The sequence below is a fragment of the Pongo abelii genome, chromosome 21, assembly GCF_028885655.2.
Source record: "Pongo abelii isolate AG06213 chromosome 21, NHGRI_mPonAbe1-v2.0_pri, whole genome shotgun sequence".
NCBI classification, from domain to species: Eukaryota; Metazoa; Chordata; class Mammalia; order Primates; family Hominidae; genus Pongo; species Pongo abelii.
The window spans coordinates 49,666,169-49,682,421 of NC_072006.2; the positions used below are offsets into that span (position 1 = coordinate 49,666,169).

At 47.6% G+C, this 16,253-nt stretch overlaps 1 protein-coding gene across 8 annotated transcripts in view; it reads left to right on the top strand.

Moving 5' to 3' along the window:
- DBNDD2 (dysbindin domain containing 2) overlaps positions 1 to 15,913 on the top strand; it is a 35,353-nt gene extending 19,440 nt beyond the window's left edge. Inside the window, exons 1-4 of one of the 8 annotated variants that reach the window (XM_054541375.2) lie at positions 211 to 228; positions 13,766 to 13,912; positions 14,107 to 14,244; positions 15,244 to 15,913. In XM_054541375.2, the coding sequence (XP_054397350.1) occupies positions 13,774 to 13,912; positions 14,107 to 14,244; positions 15,244 to 15,452 (486 nt within the window). In that variant the 5' untranslated portion in view covers positions 211 to 228; positions 13,766 to 13,773 and the 3' untranslated portion in view covers positions 15,453 to 15,913. 8 annotated transcript variants of the gene reach the window in all.
- Positions 15,914 to 16,253: the final 340 nt, after the last annotated feature.

Below are 16,253 nucleotides of genomic sequence, written 5' to 3' on the forward strand. Positions count from 1 at the left end.
TCATGGACTCGTTGGGACTACCTGCCTGCAGATAGGAGCTACCCACTTCGGGTCTCCTCTCCTCTGAGAGCTGTTTGGTCACCCAATAAAGCTGTTCTCTGCCTTGCTCACCTTCCAGTTGTCTGTGTAACTTCATTCTTCACAGATGCTGGTCAAGAACTCAGGACCTGCCAAATACGGGAGTAAAAGGACCTGTAACACTTTCCTGGCCGGCTCGCTGAGCCGCAGGTGGGAGCTAAAAAGGCTGTAACACGTTGCTGGCTAGCTCGCTGAGGTGCAGGTGGTGACACGCTCCTGAACTGCTGGAGTGAAGAGCGGAGACCCTTCTGGAGGCCCAGACCTCGGGATTCTCCGAGCCAAAGCGGTAACACACTAGTTTTCCTGCCCTCTGCCAGCGCTGGGCTGCCACCCCATGCAACAGGAAGCAGTGGCGGGGCCAGGCCAGCCCAGGAGCCACAGGCCGGAGCAGGACGGCGGGACTGAAAGAGCAGTAACACAAATGGGCTGAAACTCCACCCTCTGAAATACAGCACCCCCACCTCGCTGAGCTGCTGCCAGTGATGAGAAAGAGAGAAGAGTTGCGGCCCTTCTGGGGGCCCAGATCTCGGGGCTCCCTGAGGCAGGGCTGTGACATGCTGTAACACCCTCTTTGGGGCTCTGCAGTTCCTGGTGTCTCAGAGCTTTCAGGTGCCACTGCGTTCCCCTGGTCCAGACGCTGGTGCCTACAGCAGAAGTCGCTTGGGGTAGGTCTGGTCCAGCCACAGCCTTTCATGGAGCTGGTGCCTGTGCCAGTGCCTGGAGCTGCTCACGTGGCCGCGGCAGCTTGTGTGCCTGGCTGTGTGCGGTGACTGGACCTCACACTTGCTTGCTCACACACCCCCCACCACTCCATGCCTGGCTTACCCTTGGCAGGCATGGGATTCGGGCTGGTAGCACTAGCCAAGCGCAGCCTGCCGGGTGAGTGGGCAGAAAGAGTGGGCACAAGCAAAACTCCAGCAGAAGCACCACCAGCCACAGAGGTTTTGCGCTGACAAAGTGACACCCAAAGGATCCCGTGACATAACCTTGGTACAGTGTAGGAGAGGACTGCCCAGATATACATAACAGCTGGTAAGGAACATTGGGAGGTGTTTTGGTGGCTGACTGTGGCATTTCAGTTTTATTCCATCCAATATGTTTTTCTTTTTTTCTTTTTCCTTTTTTTTTAGACAGAGTCTCACTCTGTTGCCCAGGCGGGAGTACAATGGCGTGATCTCAGCTCACCGCAACCTCCGCCTCCCAAGTTCAAGTGATTCTCCTGCCTCAGCCTCCCAAGTAGCTAGGATTACAGATGCATGCTACCATGTCCAGCTGATTTTGGTATTTTTAGTAGAGATGGGGTTTCACCATGTTGGCCAGGCTGGTCTCGAACTTCTGACCTCAAATGATCCACCCATCTCGGCCTCCCAAAGTGTTGGAATTACAGGCATGAGCCACTGCACCTGGCCGTTTCTTTTTCTTTCTTTTTTCTTCTTCTTCTTTCTTCTTTTTTCTTCCTCTTCCTCCTCCTCCTCCTCTTCTTTCTTCTTTCTTCTTCTTCTTCAACTGAGTCTTGCTCTATCACCCAGGCTGGAATGCAGTGGCATGATCTCGGCTCACCGCAACCTCCGCCTCCTGGATTCAAGTGATTCTTGTGCCTCAGCCTCCCAAGTAGCTGGGATTAGAGGCACCCACCACCACACCCAGCTAATTTTTGTATTTTTAGTAGAGACGGGGTTTCACCATGTTGGCCAGGCTGGTCTTGAACTCCTGACCTTGAGTGATCCACCCGCCTCGGCCTCCCAAAGTGCTAAGATTACAGGCGTGAGCCACCACACCCAGCCTATTTTATTATTTTTTTGAGATGGGGTTTCACTCTGTTACCTGGTCTACAGTGCAGTGGTGTGATCTCAGTTCACTGCAGCCTTGACCTCCCAGGCTCAAGTGATTTTCTTGCCTCAGCCTCATGAGTAGCTGGGACTACAGGCATGCACCACCACGCCTGGCTAATTTTTGTATATTTTGTAGAGATGAAGTTTCTGCCAATGTTGCCCAGGCTGGTCTCAAACTTGTGGGCTCAAGTGATCCTCCCAGCTAGTCTCCCAAAATGCTGAGACTACAGGCATGAGCTGCGTGCCTGGTTCAACATGTTTGTTTGTTTGTTTTTGAGACAGGGTCTCACTCAGTTGCCCAGGCTGGAGTGCGGTGGTGGCATCTCAGCTCACTGCAACCTCCACTTCCCAGGATCAAGTTATCCTCCTACCTCAGGCCTCCAAATAGCTGGGAATACAGGCATGCGCCACCATGCCCAGCTAATTTTTATATTTTTTGTAGAGATGAGGTTTTGCCACGTTGCCCAGGCTGGTCTCAAATTCAAGGTCAAGCGATCCACCTGCCTGTGCCTCCCAAAGTGCTAGGATTACAGGCCTGAGCCACTGCACCCAGCCATGTATTTTCTAGTATCCCTTGGACTTCGTCTTTGACTCATGTTTTATTTTGAAGTATTGGGATTGTTTTTCAGTTATCTTTCTGTTATTATTTCTATTTAATTCTGTTATGGTCATACAACATAATTTAAATTCTTCTAAATTTGTTGAGGATTGTTTTTATGGCCCAGAATATGATGAATCTCTCATTGAATGTTGTATGTGCAGTTGAAAAGAATGTTCATTCTGCTGTTGGTAGGTAAAATGTCATGAATATAATTAGGAGAAATTAATGATAGTGTTAAGGATTTCTATATCCTTGCTTTTTTTGGTCTACTTATTTTATTGATTATTGAGAGAGAAGAGTTGAATTCTCTAGGTGCAATATAGATTTTTTCTGTTTCTTATTTCAGGTCTACTGGTTTTTACTTCATATATTTTTGAAGCTCTGTTGTTAGTATATACACTCTTATGACTGTTAAGTCTTCTTGGTGAATTGAACCTTCTATTATTAAATAATACCACTTTTCATCCCTGGAAATAGTCCTTCTTAAATCTACTTTGTCTGATATCAATACTGTCACTCCAACTTACTTGTTTTCATGTTTGTATGGTGTATCTTATTCCATTCATTTTTTTTAGGGTTCCAATTCCTCTATACATCCTTTTACTTTTAACCCATATATTTATTTATATTTAAAGTGGGTCTTGTGGACCACATATTATTGCCTCTTACTTTGCTCCCAATCTGCTAATTTGTCTTTGAATTGATTGTCTTTTTACTGATACACTGGATTAAAATCTATCATCTTGTTATTTGTTTTCTAATCTTGCATCTGTGCTTTTTTTCTTTTTTCTTCCTTGATTTGGATTATGTTTTGAAAAGGAAAACTCCCAATCTCATGGGTGCTGCAAGTAGACAAGATGTATTGCATCTGATTGAAATAGTTTTTTATTCATAGCACAACAAACAATGTGAACATCAGCATAGTTGTATTGGTTCCCCTGGTCCTACATTCAACAGGTGATGCAGTGAGCCCAGATGCATGGTATTCACACAGTGGGTTTGCATTGTAGCTGAGGGACCTAGGCCCAACACTTTTTATTTTATTTAATTTATTTATGTATTTGAGACAGGGTCTCACTGTGTTGCTTAGGCTGGTCTTGAATTCCTGGGCTCAAGTGATCCTCCTGCCTCAGCCTCTCAAAGTGCTGGGATTACAAGCATGAGCCACCATGCCTGGTCCCAGGACACTTTTATAGCAAGCAGTAAGCAAGCCTGCCTTGGTCTGAGAAATGATCTCACCTCTCAAAACTCTAGCTGTACTAACAATTCTGAACAAGGACCCAGGTGAAAGAGAGGTCAGGGCCTTGTGATCTTGACATACTCAGCAAGACATGTTGGATACAAGTGGCCCAGGGAGGAAGCCTCCCAACATTAGAAAAAATTATTATATGTACTTGTTTTCATGTTCAACAGTCATTTTAAAAAATAAATTATATTATACATGTTTAAGGTATACAACATGATGTTATGGGATAAATAGAGATAGTAAAGTGATTACTATAGTGAAGCAAATGAATATATCCATTATCTCACATAGTTACCTATTCCAGCATTTTTATGATTCCATTTTCTCTCTATTATTGGCTTGTTACTTACACTTCTCTAAAAAATTTTTTTTAGTGGTTGCTATTGAATTTACTATATCTTTAATCAGTCTATCTTCAAATAATGTTATACCACTTCTTATATATCATCAGGGCCCTTTAACAGCGTATTTCCCATTCCTCCATCTCCTCATTTTTACTGTTGTTATTGTCATACATTTCACTTTTATATATGCTATGAGGCCACAATGCATTGCTTTAGTAAAGCAGTTACCTTTTAATGTGGGTAAAAATGAGAAACAGTGTCTCTTATATTTACCTTTATTTTATCCATTTCCAGAGATCATCATTTCTTTATGTAGATCCAAGTTTCTCTCAGGTATCATATTTCTTCTGCTTACAGAACTTCCACTGCCATTTCTTATTCTGCTGGTCCACTGATAATGAATTTTCTCTCTCTCTCTCTTTTTTTTTTTAATCTGAAAAAGTGTATTTCCTTCATGTTTGAAAGAAGTTTTTGCTAGGTATAGAATTCTGGATTGGCAGTTTTTTGTCTTTCAGCATTTTAAAGATATGACTCTATTATTTTCTGGTCATATAATTTCTGATGAGAAGTCTTCTATAATTCTTTGTTCCTCTGTAGGGAGTGTGCCTTTTTCCTCTAGATTCCTTCAATATTTTCTCTTTATCTTTGGTTTTCAGCAATTTGAATATGATGTATTAGGTTGTGTTTGCATGTGCTTCTTTGTTGTGTTTGTATATTGGCATTTAATCTTTTCTGGATTCTGTGAGTTTCTTGGCTCTGTGGTTTGATATCTTTCATTATTTTTGGAAAATTATTAGCTATTATATCTACAAATAAATATTGTATCTACATATATATATTTTTCTCTGTTTCTTTTGCTTCTGGGATGTGAATCACTTATATGTTAGCGCTTGGATATTTGTTCTGGTTTTTGTTTGTTTGTTTCACTCTTTTCTCTTTCTGTTTCAGTTTGAGTATTCTCTATTGACCTATCTTCAAGTTCACTGGTTATTTCCTCAGCTATGTCGAGTTTACTGATTGATATGGTTTGGCTGTGTCCCCACCCAAATCTCATCTTGAATTGTGGTTCCCATAATCCCCACGTGTCATGGGAGAGACCAGGTGGAGATAATTGAATCATGAGGGTGGTTCCCCCATCCTGTTCTCATGATAGTGAGTTAGTTCTCACAAGATCTGATGGTTTTATAAGGGGCTTCCCCCTTCCCTGGGCACTTCTCCTTGCTGCTGCCACATGAAGAAGGATGTGTTTGCTTCCCCTTCCACCATGATTGTAAGTTTCCTGAGGCCCCCCCAGCCCTGTGGAACAGTGAGTCAATTAAACCTCTTTTCTTTGTAAACTACCCAGTCTCAGGTATGTGCTTATAGCAGTGTGAGAACAGACTAATACAGTAAATTGGTATTGGTAGAATGAGGAGCTGCTATAAAGATACCTGAAAATGTGGAAGCAGCTTTGGAACTGGGTAACAGATAGAGGTTGGAACAGTTTGGAGGGCTCAGAAGAAGAAGGACAATGTAAGAAAATGTGGAACTTCCTAAAGTCTTAGAAGGCTCAGAAGACAGGAAAATGTGAGCAGGTTTGGAACTTCCTAGAGACTGTTGAATGGCTTTGACCAAAATGCTAATAGTGATATGGACAATGAAATCTAGGATGAGGTGGTCTCAGATGGAAAGGAGGAACTAGTTGGGAACTGGAGTAAAGTTCACTCTTGCAATGCAAAGAGACTGGTGGCATTTTGCCCCTGCCCTAGAGATCTGTGGAACTTTGAACTTGAGAGAGATGATTTAGGGTATCTGGCAGGAGAAATTTCTAAGTGGCAAAGCATTCAAGAGGAAGCAGAGAATAAACATTTGGAAAATTCGCAGCCTGATGATGTGATAGAAAAGAAAACCCCATTTTTTTCTAGGAGAAATTAAAGCCCCTTACAGAAATTTGCATAAGTAACAAGGAGACAAATGTTAAGCACCAAGACAATGGGGAAAATGTCACCAGGGCATACTGGAGACCTACACAGCAGCCCCTCCCATCATAGGCCCAGAGGCCTAGGAGGGAAAAATGGTTTCCTGGGCCAGGTCCAGCGCTCCCTTGCTGTGTGCTGCCTCAGGACTTGGTGCCCTGCATCCCAGCCACTCCAGCCATGGCAAAAAGGGGCCAAGGACAGCTCAGGCTATTGCTTCAGAGGGTGCAAGCCCCAAGCCTTGGCAGCTTCCATGAGGTATTGGGCCAACAGGTGTGCAGAATGCAAGAATTGAGGTTTGGGAACCTCCGCCTAGATTTTAGAGGTTGTATGGAAATGCGTGGATGTCCAGGCAGAAGTCTGCTGCAGGGGCAGAGCCCTCATGGAGAACCTCTGCTAGAGCAGTGCAGAAGGGAAATGTGGGGTCAGATCCTACACACAGAGTCCCCACTGGGGCATTGCTTAGTGGAGCTGTGAGAAGAGGGCCACTGTCCTCCAGACCCCAGAATTGTAGATCCACTGACAGCTTGCACTGAGTGTCTGGAAAAGTTGCAGACACTCAATGCCAGCCATGAAAGCAGCAGGGAGGGGTCTCTACCCTGCAAAGCCACAGGGGTGGAACTGCCCAGGGCTGTGGGATCCCACCTTTTGCATCACTGTGACCTGGATATGAGACCTGGAATCAAAGGATATTATTTTGGAGCTTTCAGGTTTAACAACTCCCTATTGGATTTCAGACTTGCATGGGGCCTGTAGCCCCTTTGTTTGGGCCCATTTACCCCTTCAATTTCTCCTATTTAGAATGAGGATATTTACCCAATGCCTATAACCCCATTATATCTAGGAAGTAATTAACTTGCTTTTGATTTTACAGGCTCTTAGGTGGAAGGGACTTACCTTGTCTCAGAAGAGACTTTGGACTTGGACTTTTGGGTTAATACTGGAATGAGTTAAGACTTTGGAGGACTGTTGGAAGCATATAATTGTGTTTTGAATTGTGAGGACATGAGATTTGGGAGGGGCTGGGGCAAAATTATATGGTTTGACTGTGTCCCCACCCAAATCTCATCTTGAATTGTGGTTCCCATAATCCCCACATGTCATGGGAGGGACCAGGTGAAGACAGTTGAATCATGGGGGTGGTTTCCCCCATCCTGTTCTTGTGATAGTAAGTTACTTCTCATGAGATCTGATGGTTTTATAAGGGGCTTCCCCCTTCACTGGGCACTTCTTGCTGCCGCCATGTGAAGAAGGACATGTTTGCTTCCCCTTCTGCCATGATTGTAAGTTTCCTGAGGCCTCCCCAGCCCTGTGGAACTGTGAGTTAATTAAACATCTCTCATTTATAAATTACCCAGTCTCAGGCATGTCCTTGTAGTAGTGTGAGAAAGGACTAGTATACTGATAAGCCTGTCAACAGCATTCTTCAAATCTGTTATATATATGTTTTTTCTTATTTCTAGCATTTTTCTATGTATCTTTTTTTGTAGTCTTCATATTTCTGCAAAAATTCCCCTTTCATTCTTTCATATTGTCTACATTTTCCACAAGAGCCTTTCATATTTACATATTACTTATCGTTGTCTTAAGTTCTGTGTCAGATAACTACAGCATCTGCATCTTGCACCTGGTCTTGCTTTTTCTCTCTCTTCTCTCTTTCTCTTTCTGTCTCTCTTTCTCTCTTTAATATAGAAACAGGGCCTTACGATATTGCCCAGACTGGTCTTCAGACTCCTGGCCTCAAGCATTCCATCTGCCTTGGCATCCCAAAGTGCTGGATTATAGGTATAAGCCACCACACCTGGCCTGCTTTGTCTCTTGACAGTAGGTTTTTTTGGTATTTTAAAATTTGTGTGTGTGTGTGTTGTAATTTTTGTTTGTTTTTGAGATAGAGTTTCACTTTTGTCAATCAGACTGGAGTGCAATGGCGTGATCTCGGCTCACTGCAACCTCTGCTTCCCAGGTTCAAGCGATTCTCCTGCCTCAGCCTCCCAAATAGCTGGGATTACAGGCACCCGCCACCATGCCCAGCTAATTTTTGTATTTTCAGTAAAGATGGGATTTCACTGTGTTGGCCAGGCTTGTCTCGAACTCCTGACGTCAGGTGATCCATCCGCCTCAGCCTCCCAAAGTGTTGAGATTACAGACGTGAGCCACTGCGCCCGGCCTGTGTTGTAATTTTTTATTGAGTTTTGGATGCAGCATTTATAATAGCAAGGACTGAGTTCATTATTATTTTTGCCTGGAAATTGTCATATCTCTTCTTCTCTTAGGCCATTAGTGTGGGGGATTCAGTCAGTTTTTTCAGGAGTTGAATTAGGTTTGAGTTTTGTTGTTTCTATGATTACTTCAGTGTCTGTATCTCCTACAAATCCTATGTAGTCATGCTAGCTATACTGGGTCTTTAGTAATTCCATAAAAATTTTGGCCTGGCATGTTGGCTTACACCCATAATCCCAGCACTTTGAGAGGCTGGGGCAGGAAGATTACTTGAGGCCAGGAGTTTGAGACCAGCTTAGACAACATAGCAAGACCCTATCTCTACCAAAAAAATAATAAAATAAAATTAGCCATGTGTGGTGATGTGCATTTGTAGTCCTAGATACTTGGGAGACTGAAGTGGGAGGATACCTCGAGCTCAGTGAGTCATGACTGCACTACTGTGCTTCAGCCTCTGGACAGTGTGAGACCTTGTCTCTGAAAAATAAAAACATAAACATTAGCTGAACTCTTCTTACCTACTTGTAAGGAGAGCTTGTCTTTCTCTTGCTACACAACTGAGTGAGTGCCTGCATCCCATCTCTTCTTGGAGGCTCCTGTCCTTCTTTGGAATGCAGGTTAATTGGTTGCTCTGCAACCTTAGGTCTCTGATAAGTTTGACAAAAGTTGTGATTTTGTAAATTACCGAACAATTTTTAAAAACTGTTATTAGTTTGATAATGATGCTCTTCCCAGGTTTCCGCATCCTAGATGGAAGCCAGTCTCAAGCCGTCTACCTTTTCACGGTGCTATTCAACCTTTTGGCCACCTACTCCTGGCCTGCTGCTTGGGTCTTTCTTTTGGGTGACACTCTTCCAGCTTAGCCCCCTGAAATATTTTCAGGTTAGATGTTTCCCCCTCTCCATTCCTTCTTTATGGCAAATATCTGGCAAAGAGAAGGGACAGAGGTTCCTGATCTTTCTTCATCTTGGGCTCAAAATAATCCATGGAGTCATGTTCTCAAGGACACATCTGGGCCAGGCGCAGTGACTCACGCCTATAATCCCAGCACTTTGGGAGGCTGAGGTGGGCAGATCACTTGAGGCCAGGAGTTCAAGACCAGCCTGGCCAACAGGGCAAAACCCGTCTTTACCAAAAATAGAAAAATTAGCCAGGCATAGTGGTGTGCACCTGTAATTCCAGCTACTCAGGAGGCTGAGGTGGGAGAATTGCTTGAATCCAGGAGGTGGAGGTTGCAGTGAGCCGAGATCGTGCCACTGCACTCCAGCCTGGGCAACAAAGCAAGACTCTGTCAAAAAGAAAAAAAAAAAAAGAAAAAGAAAAAAAGGGATACATCTCTGAAAATGGGGACATGACTGGGAGTGAGCCAAGCTCTTTTCCACTATACTCCTGACTTGGCCCTCATTTTCTGTGCTAGAAAATTAGATGAAGTATCTACTCTACCCATTAATGAGAAATAAGAATCAAAGCAACCCACTGCAATAGTTCTTAGAAGATGAAAACTACAACAGGATAAAAGGGGAACAGGCACAGGATAAAAGGGTTACAAGCACAGTCTCTGAAGGCAGTCTACCTGGGCTTAAATTCCAGGTCCATCACTTACTAGCTGTAGGGCCTGAGAGAAGTTCCTTCACCTCTCTGTATCTCAATTTCTGTATCTGTAAAGTGGAAACAACAAGAGGATTAAAAGGGTTAATTTTTGTAAAGCACTTATAATAGTGACTGGCACATAATAAGCTCTGTGGAAGTGTTAACAATTAGGGCTTACTTCCTATAATTTCAGAAATTTGTGGAAGAGAGCAGTTCCCTCCCTTTCTCAGAACCCATTACCATCAAAACAGCTAACGATTACTGAGCATTTCCAAAGTGCCCAAGTCTTGTAACTAACCATTTTATGTAAATTATCTTATAAGAGGGAGGGATTAATTATTCCTATTTAGTAGGTAAGAGATCAAGGATCAGAGAAATGTTTACCCAGCTGGCTAGAGGCATCAATAGGTTTACAACCCAAGAGGGTCTGACTGCATTGCCTGTGCTCTTAACCACTGCATTTGTTGCCTCTAACAAACTAGTTTCCATGCTTGTAAACTAGTGGGAAAGTTGCATGCTGTATTTATCTCACAGGGTTGTTTTGAGATCCCAGTAATGTTAAGAGGCAGTGCTTTAGGTATTTGTACAAAGTGCTGGTCCCCTGACAGGGAAACCTGAATGTGTCAATGATTTGTTCACACTTCCCTCCCTCTGCACATGCCCTTCTCCCTCTTTTCTGCTTGTTGAACTCATGTCTTCAAGACTTAGCTCAGATATCAGCGTCCAGATTTTATTCTAACTGGAGGAATTTAGGCAACGCCGCGTGGCGGAGCGGTCGAGGGGGGCACACCAGACTTGTGTTCTGAAATGACAGCTGACTTGCAATGCAGGGAATGGAGTGTAGCCGGGCCAGAATGAGTACAAGAAAACCAGATACAAGGCTACTGCATTAGGAGCCCAGGCGGGAGGTCGTGGGGCAAACGGAAGGAATGGTGGACTGGAAAGATATTTAGGAAAGAGAATCGACAGGAAGTGGAGGTGTATTTTAATATGGGCAGCGAGGGAGAGGGAGGTGGCAAGGATGACTCCTAGTTCCTGACTTGCTCGCGGATGTTTGTCGAATGAATGATCCAGTGACCCCAAGGCAGAAGTATCTCAGAGAGATCCCCCTACTCCCCTCCCCGCACCCGTCACCACGCTGCCTTCGGAGCTCTGACCGTAAGGGGGTGGATGGAAGGGAGGAGGAAGGGAATGGCCACGGAGTCTTGGTCCAGGAGCTGCTAGACTGGACACTTCTAGCACTGGTCTGAGCCAGGAGACGCTGCAAAAAGAGGGCAAACGTTTCTCCTCTCTCAGTTGCCGCCTCGCCCCTCCACCCCCGCCTGGCCAGGAGTGCAGCGCCCCTCTTAGCACCGTGGAGGTGCTGGCTCCTTGCCGGCGTCGGGGGGCGCGGCGCAGCGGTCCACCCCTCCAGCTCTGACCCGCCCGGCCGGCCCGGCGCCCACCCCGCCCAGTGTGCTTAGTAGGTTGGGCGGCGGCTCTGTCTAGTCCCAGAGCCAGGAATCAGGGGCAGCCGGGCGAGTCCCAGGGCAGGGGTCCTCCGCCGCCTTGCACCTGCCCTGCTGGGCGGCACCGGGTCAGTGCCCTGCCCCCTCCTGCGGGTCCCAACTCTCTCTTTCCCATCGTGCGTCCTCTGGAGAAGTGCGCGCGTGTAAGTGTGGCAAGTGTGGCCAAGGGTGCCGGAGGCAGGGTTCGGGTGCGTAGTCGTTGCGTGGGCGCTGCCCAGAAGGCGCAGAGCATCAAGTGTGCGTGGGCAGAGCCGGCGCGGGTGCCCGCCGCGGGTCTGCGCGGGGCGGGGGCGCAGCAAGTGCATCCGAGCGAGCGGAGACGAGCGCACCGGCGTCGGTGGCGAGGGTGGTGCAGAGGAGCCCGGCTGGGCGGAGGGAGGAAGGATGGGTGCGGGTAACTTTTTGACCGCCTTGGAAGTACCAGTAGCCACGCTCGCAGGGGCTGCCTCCGACCGCCGGGCGAGCTGCGAGCGAGTGAGCCCGCCACCGCCCCTCCCCCACTTCCGCCTCCCGCCTCTTCCTCGTTCCCGGCTCCCAGGGCCCGTCGGTCCCCCGGGAGCCCTGGAGGCGCAGCCCCACCCCGGCCGGCGCGGCTCGCTCCCACGCCCCCGCCGCCGCCTGGCTGGAGCGGACGGACTGAGTCAGCGGGGGCGCCAGCGCTGCAGGTAGGGGCTCCGGCGGCGGTGGGCGCAGGTGCCGCGGGGGACCGCGGAGGGGACAGGAGCACGAGGGGAACGGCCGTGGGGGAGCGCCCTCCCCCCGTCCTCCGCCGACGCCTCGTGTCCCTTTTTAGGGAATTTTTTCCCTCTTGCTGGCTCCAGTGCGGGTGGGGCTGAGACAGAGAGGGAGTTCTCCATTTCGCTGGCTCCTGCCCGGCCCCTGGCAGCCTCCTGCCCCCAAATCTCTTCACCCCCTCTCCAGTACCTATAGGTCGCGTAAACAACTCCCTTTCTCCAGCTCTGGGCTCCGCGGCCCCCCGGGGAACAGCTCCTTCAGTCTCGTGACATCGGTGGGGTTAGGGGGAGGGGAAAAGAGCGGGGGTGTCCCGGAGCCCCTGGCCCCCGTCAGCTCCCCCACCTCGGCCTCTCCCTCCCCCTCCTCGCTGCTGGAGCACAGGCTCCAGGGGCCCTGGGTATTTTTAGCGTTGTGACCTGGGCGGCAGCTCTAAGAGCCTTTCCCGGGAATCGGCGTCAGCGCCTCGCTCCTCCGCCGCCAGCCCGCGGCCGCACTATCTCCCCACACTTCCGTGGCCCTGCCTTGCCCACGCGGGGTTGGGTCCCTCTCCATCTCTGTGGCGCCCGTGGAGCTGGCCAGGGTCTGGGATACGCTGGGTGCAGATGAGGTGGGGAAGGCAGTCTGCGGAGGATGACGTCTGATCCGCAAGCTAGAAACTCCCTTGCCTCTGGTGATGGGCTCAGAGCAGAACGTCGGGAAGGAGATGAGCGAATGGGAGTGAATGCACCGACCTGGGCTGGCCCATAGCCCCAGTGCTCTGGCCGGGTCTCAGCTTCTCAGCCCTAGGGGTCAGGAGGCCTGCTCTGAACTGGACCCAGAACCCGCCTTTCCAATTGCTCCTCACTGACTAATGGGGAGATAAGTCAGTGAGATGTGTCCCAGGAGGGGGACGCATAAAGAGCTGTTGGAGTTCAAAGGAAAGATGGTCGTCTCCTAAATAGCTCACCTTCACAAGCAAGGTCTTGTATTTGAGGCAGGTAGGTTGGTTATGCCATTTTCAGATGGGGAGACTAAGACCAGAAAGGTGATTTCCTTAGGGGCAGAGCCTAGTCTGGAAGTCAGGCCTGTGACTTCAGAGCAAGGGTTTGGGGTAGATGGCACACGCGTGTGTACGTGTTTGTGTGTGTGGAGAGAAAAGGAGGGGCGCGGGAGGAGTTGCTTTAGCCTTGGTCTGGGTTTTGAAGGATGGGAAGGGGGGCGCTGCAGCACTGGAGGAAGGGAACCCTCCACCCTGAGATCTCTGTCTCTATCCTATCCTGTCCCTGGCCTTCTGAGGCAAGCAGGGCCAATTAAGGGGAAAACGTACCTTCTCAATTTGTGCTGAACCAATCCCTCCAACCCCTCTCAGGAGGGCATGATACAGAGAGTTGGGCATTGGCTGTGTTCCCTGAATACAGAGTATCTCTCTTGCGGTGCCTGGAACTGGCATCCCCTTTGTGGAGCCAGGGCAAGCCCCGCCTCTGCATGAGACTTGGTTTGTGGGACACACTTGGTTTCAGGGAAGGGGAAAGAGGTCACCAAGGGCAGAGGTGTCCAGGCTGGAGCCAAGGGCCCCACTGCTGGGATGCTGGCTGCAGTGGGGCGCCCCAAGCCCAGGTCTCCCCTGTCTTCTCTTTCGACTTTGCAGCTGTACTTGTTTTGCTCCTCTACCCGCAGGAGCTGACATGGACCCAAATCCTCGGGCCGCCCTGGAGCGCCAGCAGCTCCGCCTTCGGGAGCGGCAAAAATTCTTCGAGGACATTTTACAGCCAGAGACAGAGTTTGTCTTTCCTCTGTCCCACCTGCATCTCGAGTCGCAGAGACGTAAGTCCCAAGTCCTGAGAAGAGGGACTGGGGTAGGGTAGGGAGGATGTCCTGTGGGTCCTGAATCTTGTGGCACTCTCTCCCCTCTGGTTTTCTTGGCCCTCTATGCTTCTAACTTGGGACCTGACATGTAACTCTTACTGTCCTGGTGTGCAGCTTGGGTCCTCCTGACTTGCCCACTTCTTGATCCGCAGCCCCCATAGGTAGTATCTCATCCATGGAAGTGAATGTGGACACACTGGAGCAAGTAGAACTTATTGACCTTGGGGACCCGGATGGAGCAGATGTGTTCTTGCCTTGCGAAGATCCTCCACCAACCCCCCAGTCATCTGGTATGCCCCTCTGCTTTGGGGACTTCAGTGCCAGTCAGCCAGAGCTGGATGTCAGGCTCTGAAACGAGGCTACAAGGCTGGGCTGGGGAAGTACACAAGTAAGGGCTGGAAGTGGGTGTTTCTACCAATGAAACAGCTGCCTGTTCCGATTTTAGGGAAAGTTGACCCTGAGGGAGAACTGGGTTACACATCTTTAATCCAAAATTCTGGGAACGGTCAATCTCTTCTTTAATTTTACATTTGTTATATTAATATAATTAGTCACTATAATTAAAATAATGTAAAATTGTAATTTTTATATTTGGCAACTTAAGTAGTTTTAGTCATTATAATGATATTAATATGTATTGAGTACTTTAGTAGGTTCCAATACTGTACTAAAGTACTTTACATGTATTATCTCAATCCTTACAATGTCCTATCAGGGTAGGTGATATAATCCCTATTTTATAAGCAGGAAATTAGGCTCAGAGAAGTTAAGTCACATTGTAGCCAGAAGGTAGATAAACTGGAATTCATGTGTGTCTGACTGCAAAGCCCATATGCTTAACTTGTAAGATAGATATTCTTTGAATTAAAACTGCCACTATTTATTGATGGCTTACTATGCCAGACATTTTATAAGCATTCTTAGGTTTTATTCCCAAAACGCTTTGGGGATGTAGGTATCCCTTTTATTTTGTAGAGGAGGAACAGAGTCCTTGAAAGGGAAAGTGACTTGCTCAAAGCCACTCAGCAGCAATAAGTGAGGTAGGTGGAACTTGAACTCTTGCCATTGATTGACCTGACTCTAGATCCCAGACAAGGTGTAATGACATGGAAGGAGCTGGCAGTCAGGAGATGGTGATCTTAATCCTGGATCTTTGCTGGATTGGCAAAGTCACTTTGGACAAGTCAAGTCTCTGCCCCGCTGTGGGCTTTAGTTACTCCTGGCCAGATAATCTTTAAGAGTTCTCTGAAGCCCTGTTTGTGGCCTGACCAGCTTTTCTCTCTGGGCAGGGGTGGACAACCATTTGGAGGAGCTGAGCCTGCCGGTGCCTACATCAGACAGGACCACATCTAGGACCTCCTCCTCCTCCTCCTCCGATTCCTCCACCAACCTGCATAGCCCAAATCCAAGTGATGATGGAGCAGACACGCCCTTGGCACAGTCGGATGAAGAGGAGGAAAGGGGTGATGGAGGGGCAGAGCCTGGAGTCTGCAGCTAGCAGTGGGCCCCTGCCTACAGACTGACCATGCTGGCTATTCTCCACATGAGACCGTAGGCCCAGCCAGAGCCTGTCGGGAGAAGACCAGACTCTTTACTTGCAGTAGGCACCAGAGGTGGGAAGGATGGTGGGATTGTGTACCTTTCTAAGAATTAACCCTCTCCTGCTTTACTGCTAATTTTTTCCTGCTGCAACCCTCTCACCAGTTTTTGGCTTACTCCTGAGATAAGATTTGCAAATGAGGAGAGAGAAGATGAGGTTGGACAAGATGCCACTACTTTTCTTAGCACTCTTCCCTCCCCTAAACCATCCTGTAGTCTTTTAATACAGTCTCTCAAACAAGTGTCTCTAGATGGATGTGAACTCCTTAACTCATCAAGTAAGGTGGTACTCAAGCCATGCTGCCTCCTTACATCCTTTTTGGAACAGAGCACGGTATAAATAATAAACTAATAATAATATGCCAAGCATTCCACTTCATTTTTCATATTGCAAAGATATCAAACCCACTATATGTATTTAGCTCTCTAACCGATCCCACATTCCTATCACTCACTCATTCCATTTATTCAAGAAATGTTTATGGAACACCCACGCTAGGCTTCTGGAATACAGTTTTGAGCAAGACAGGCTGTACTGTATACCTGCCTTCACAGAGTTTACTGTTTATGGAGGAGAAAATCAAGTAAATACTACAATTCACAGTGTAATAAATAGCATGATGAGGAACTACTCTGGTACCAGAAAATAGGGGCATGTTAACTAGTTTGTATGGTCACTGAAGAGCTGTTTTTAGCTGAA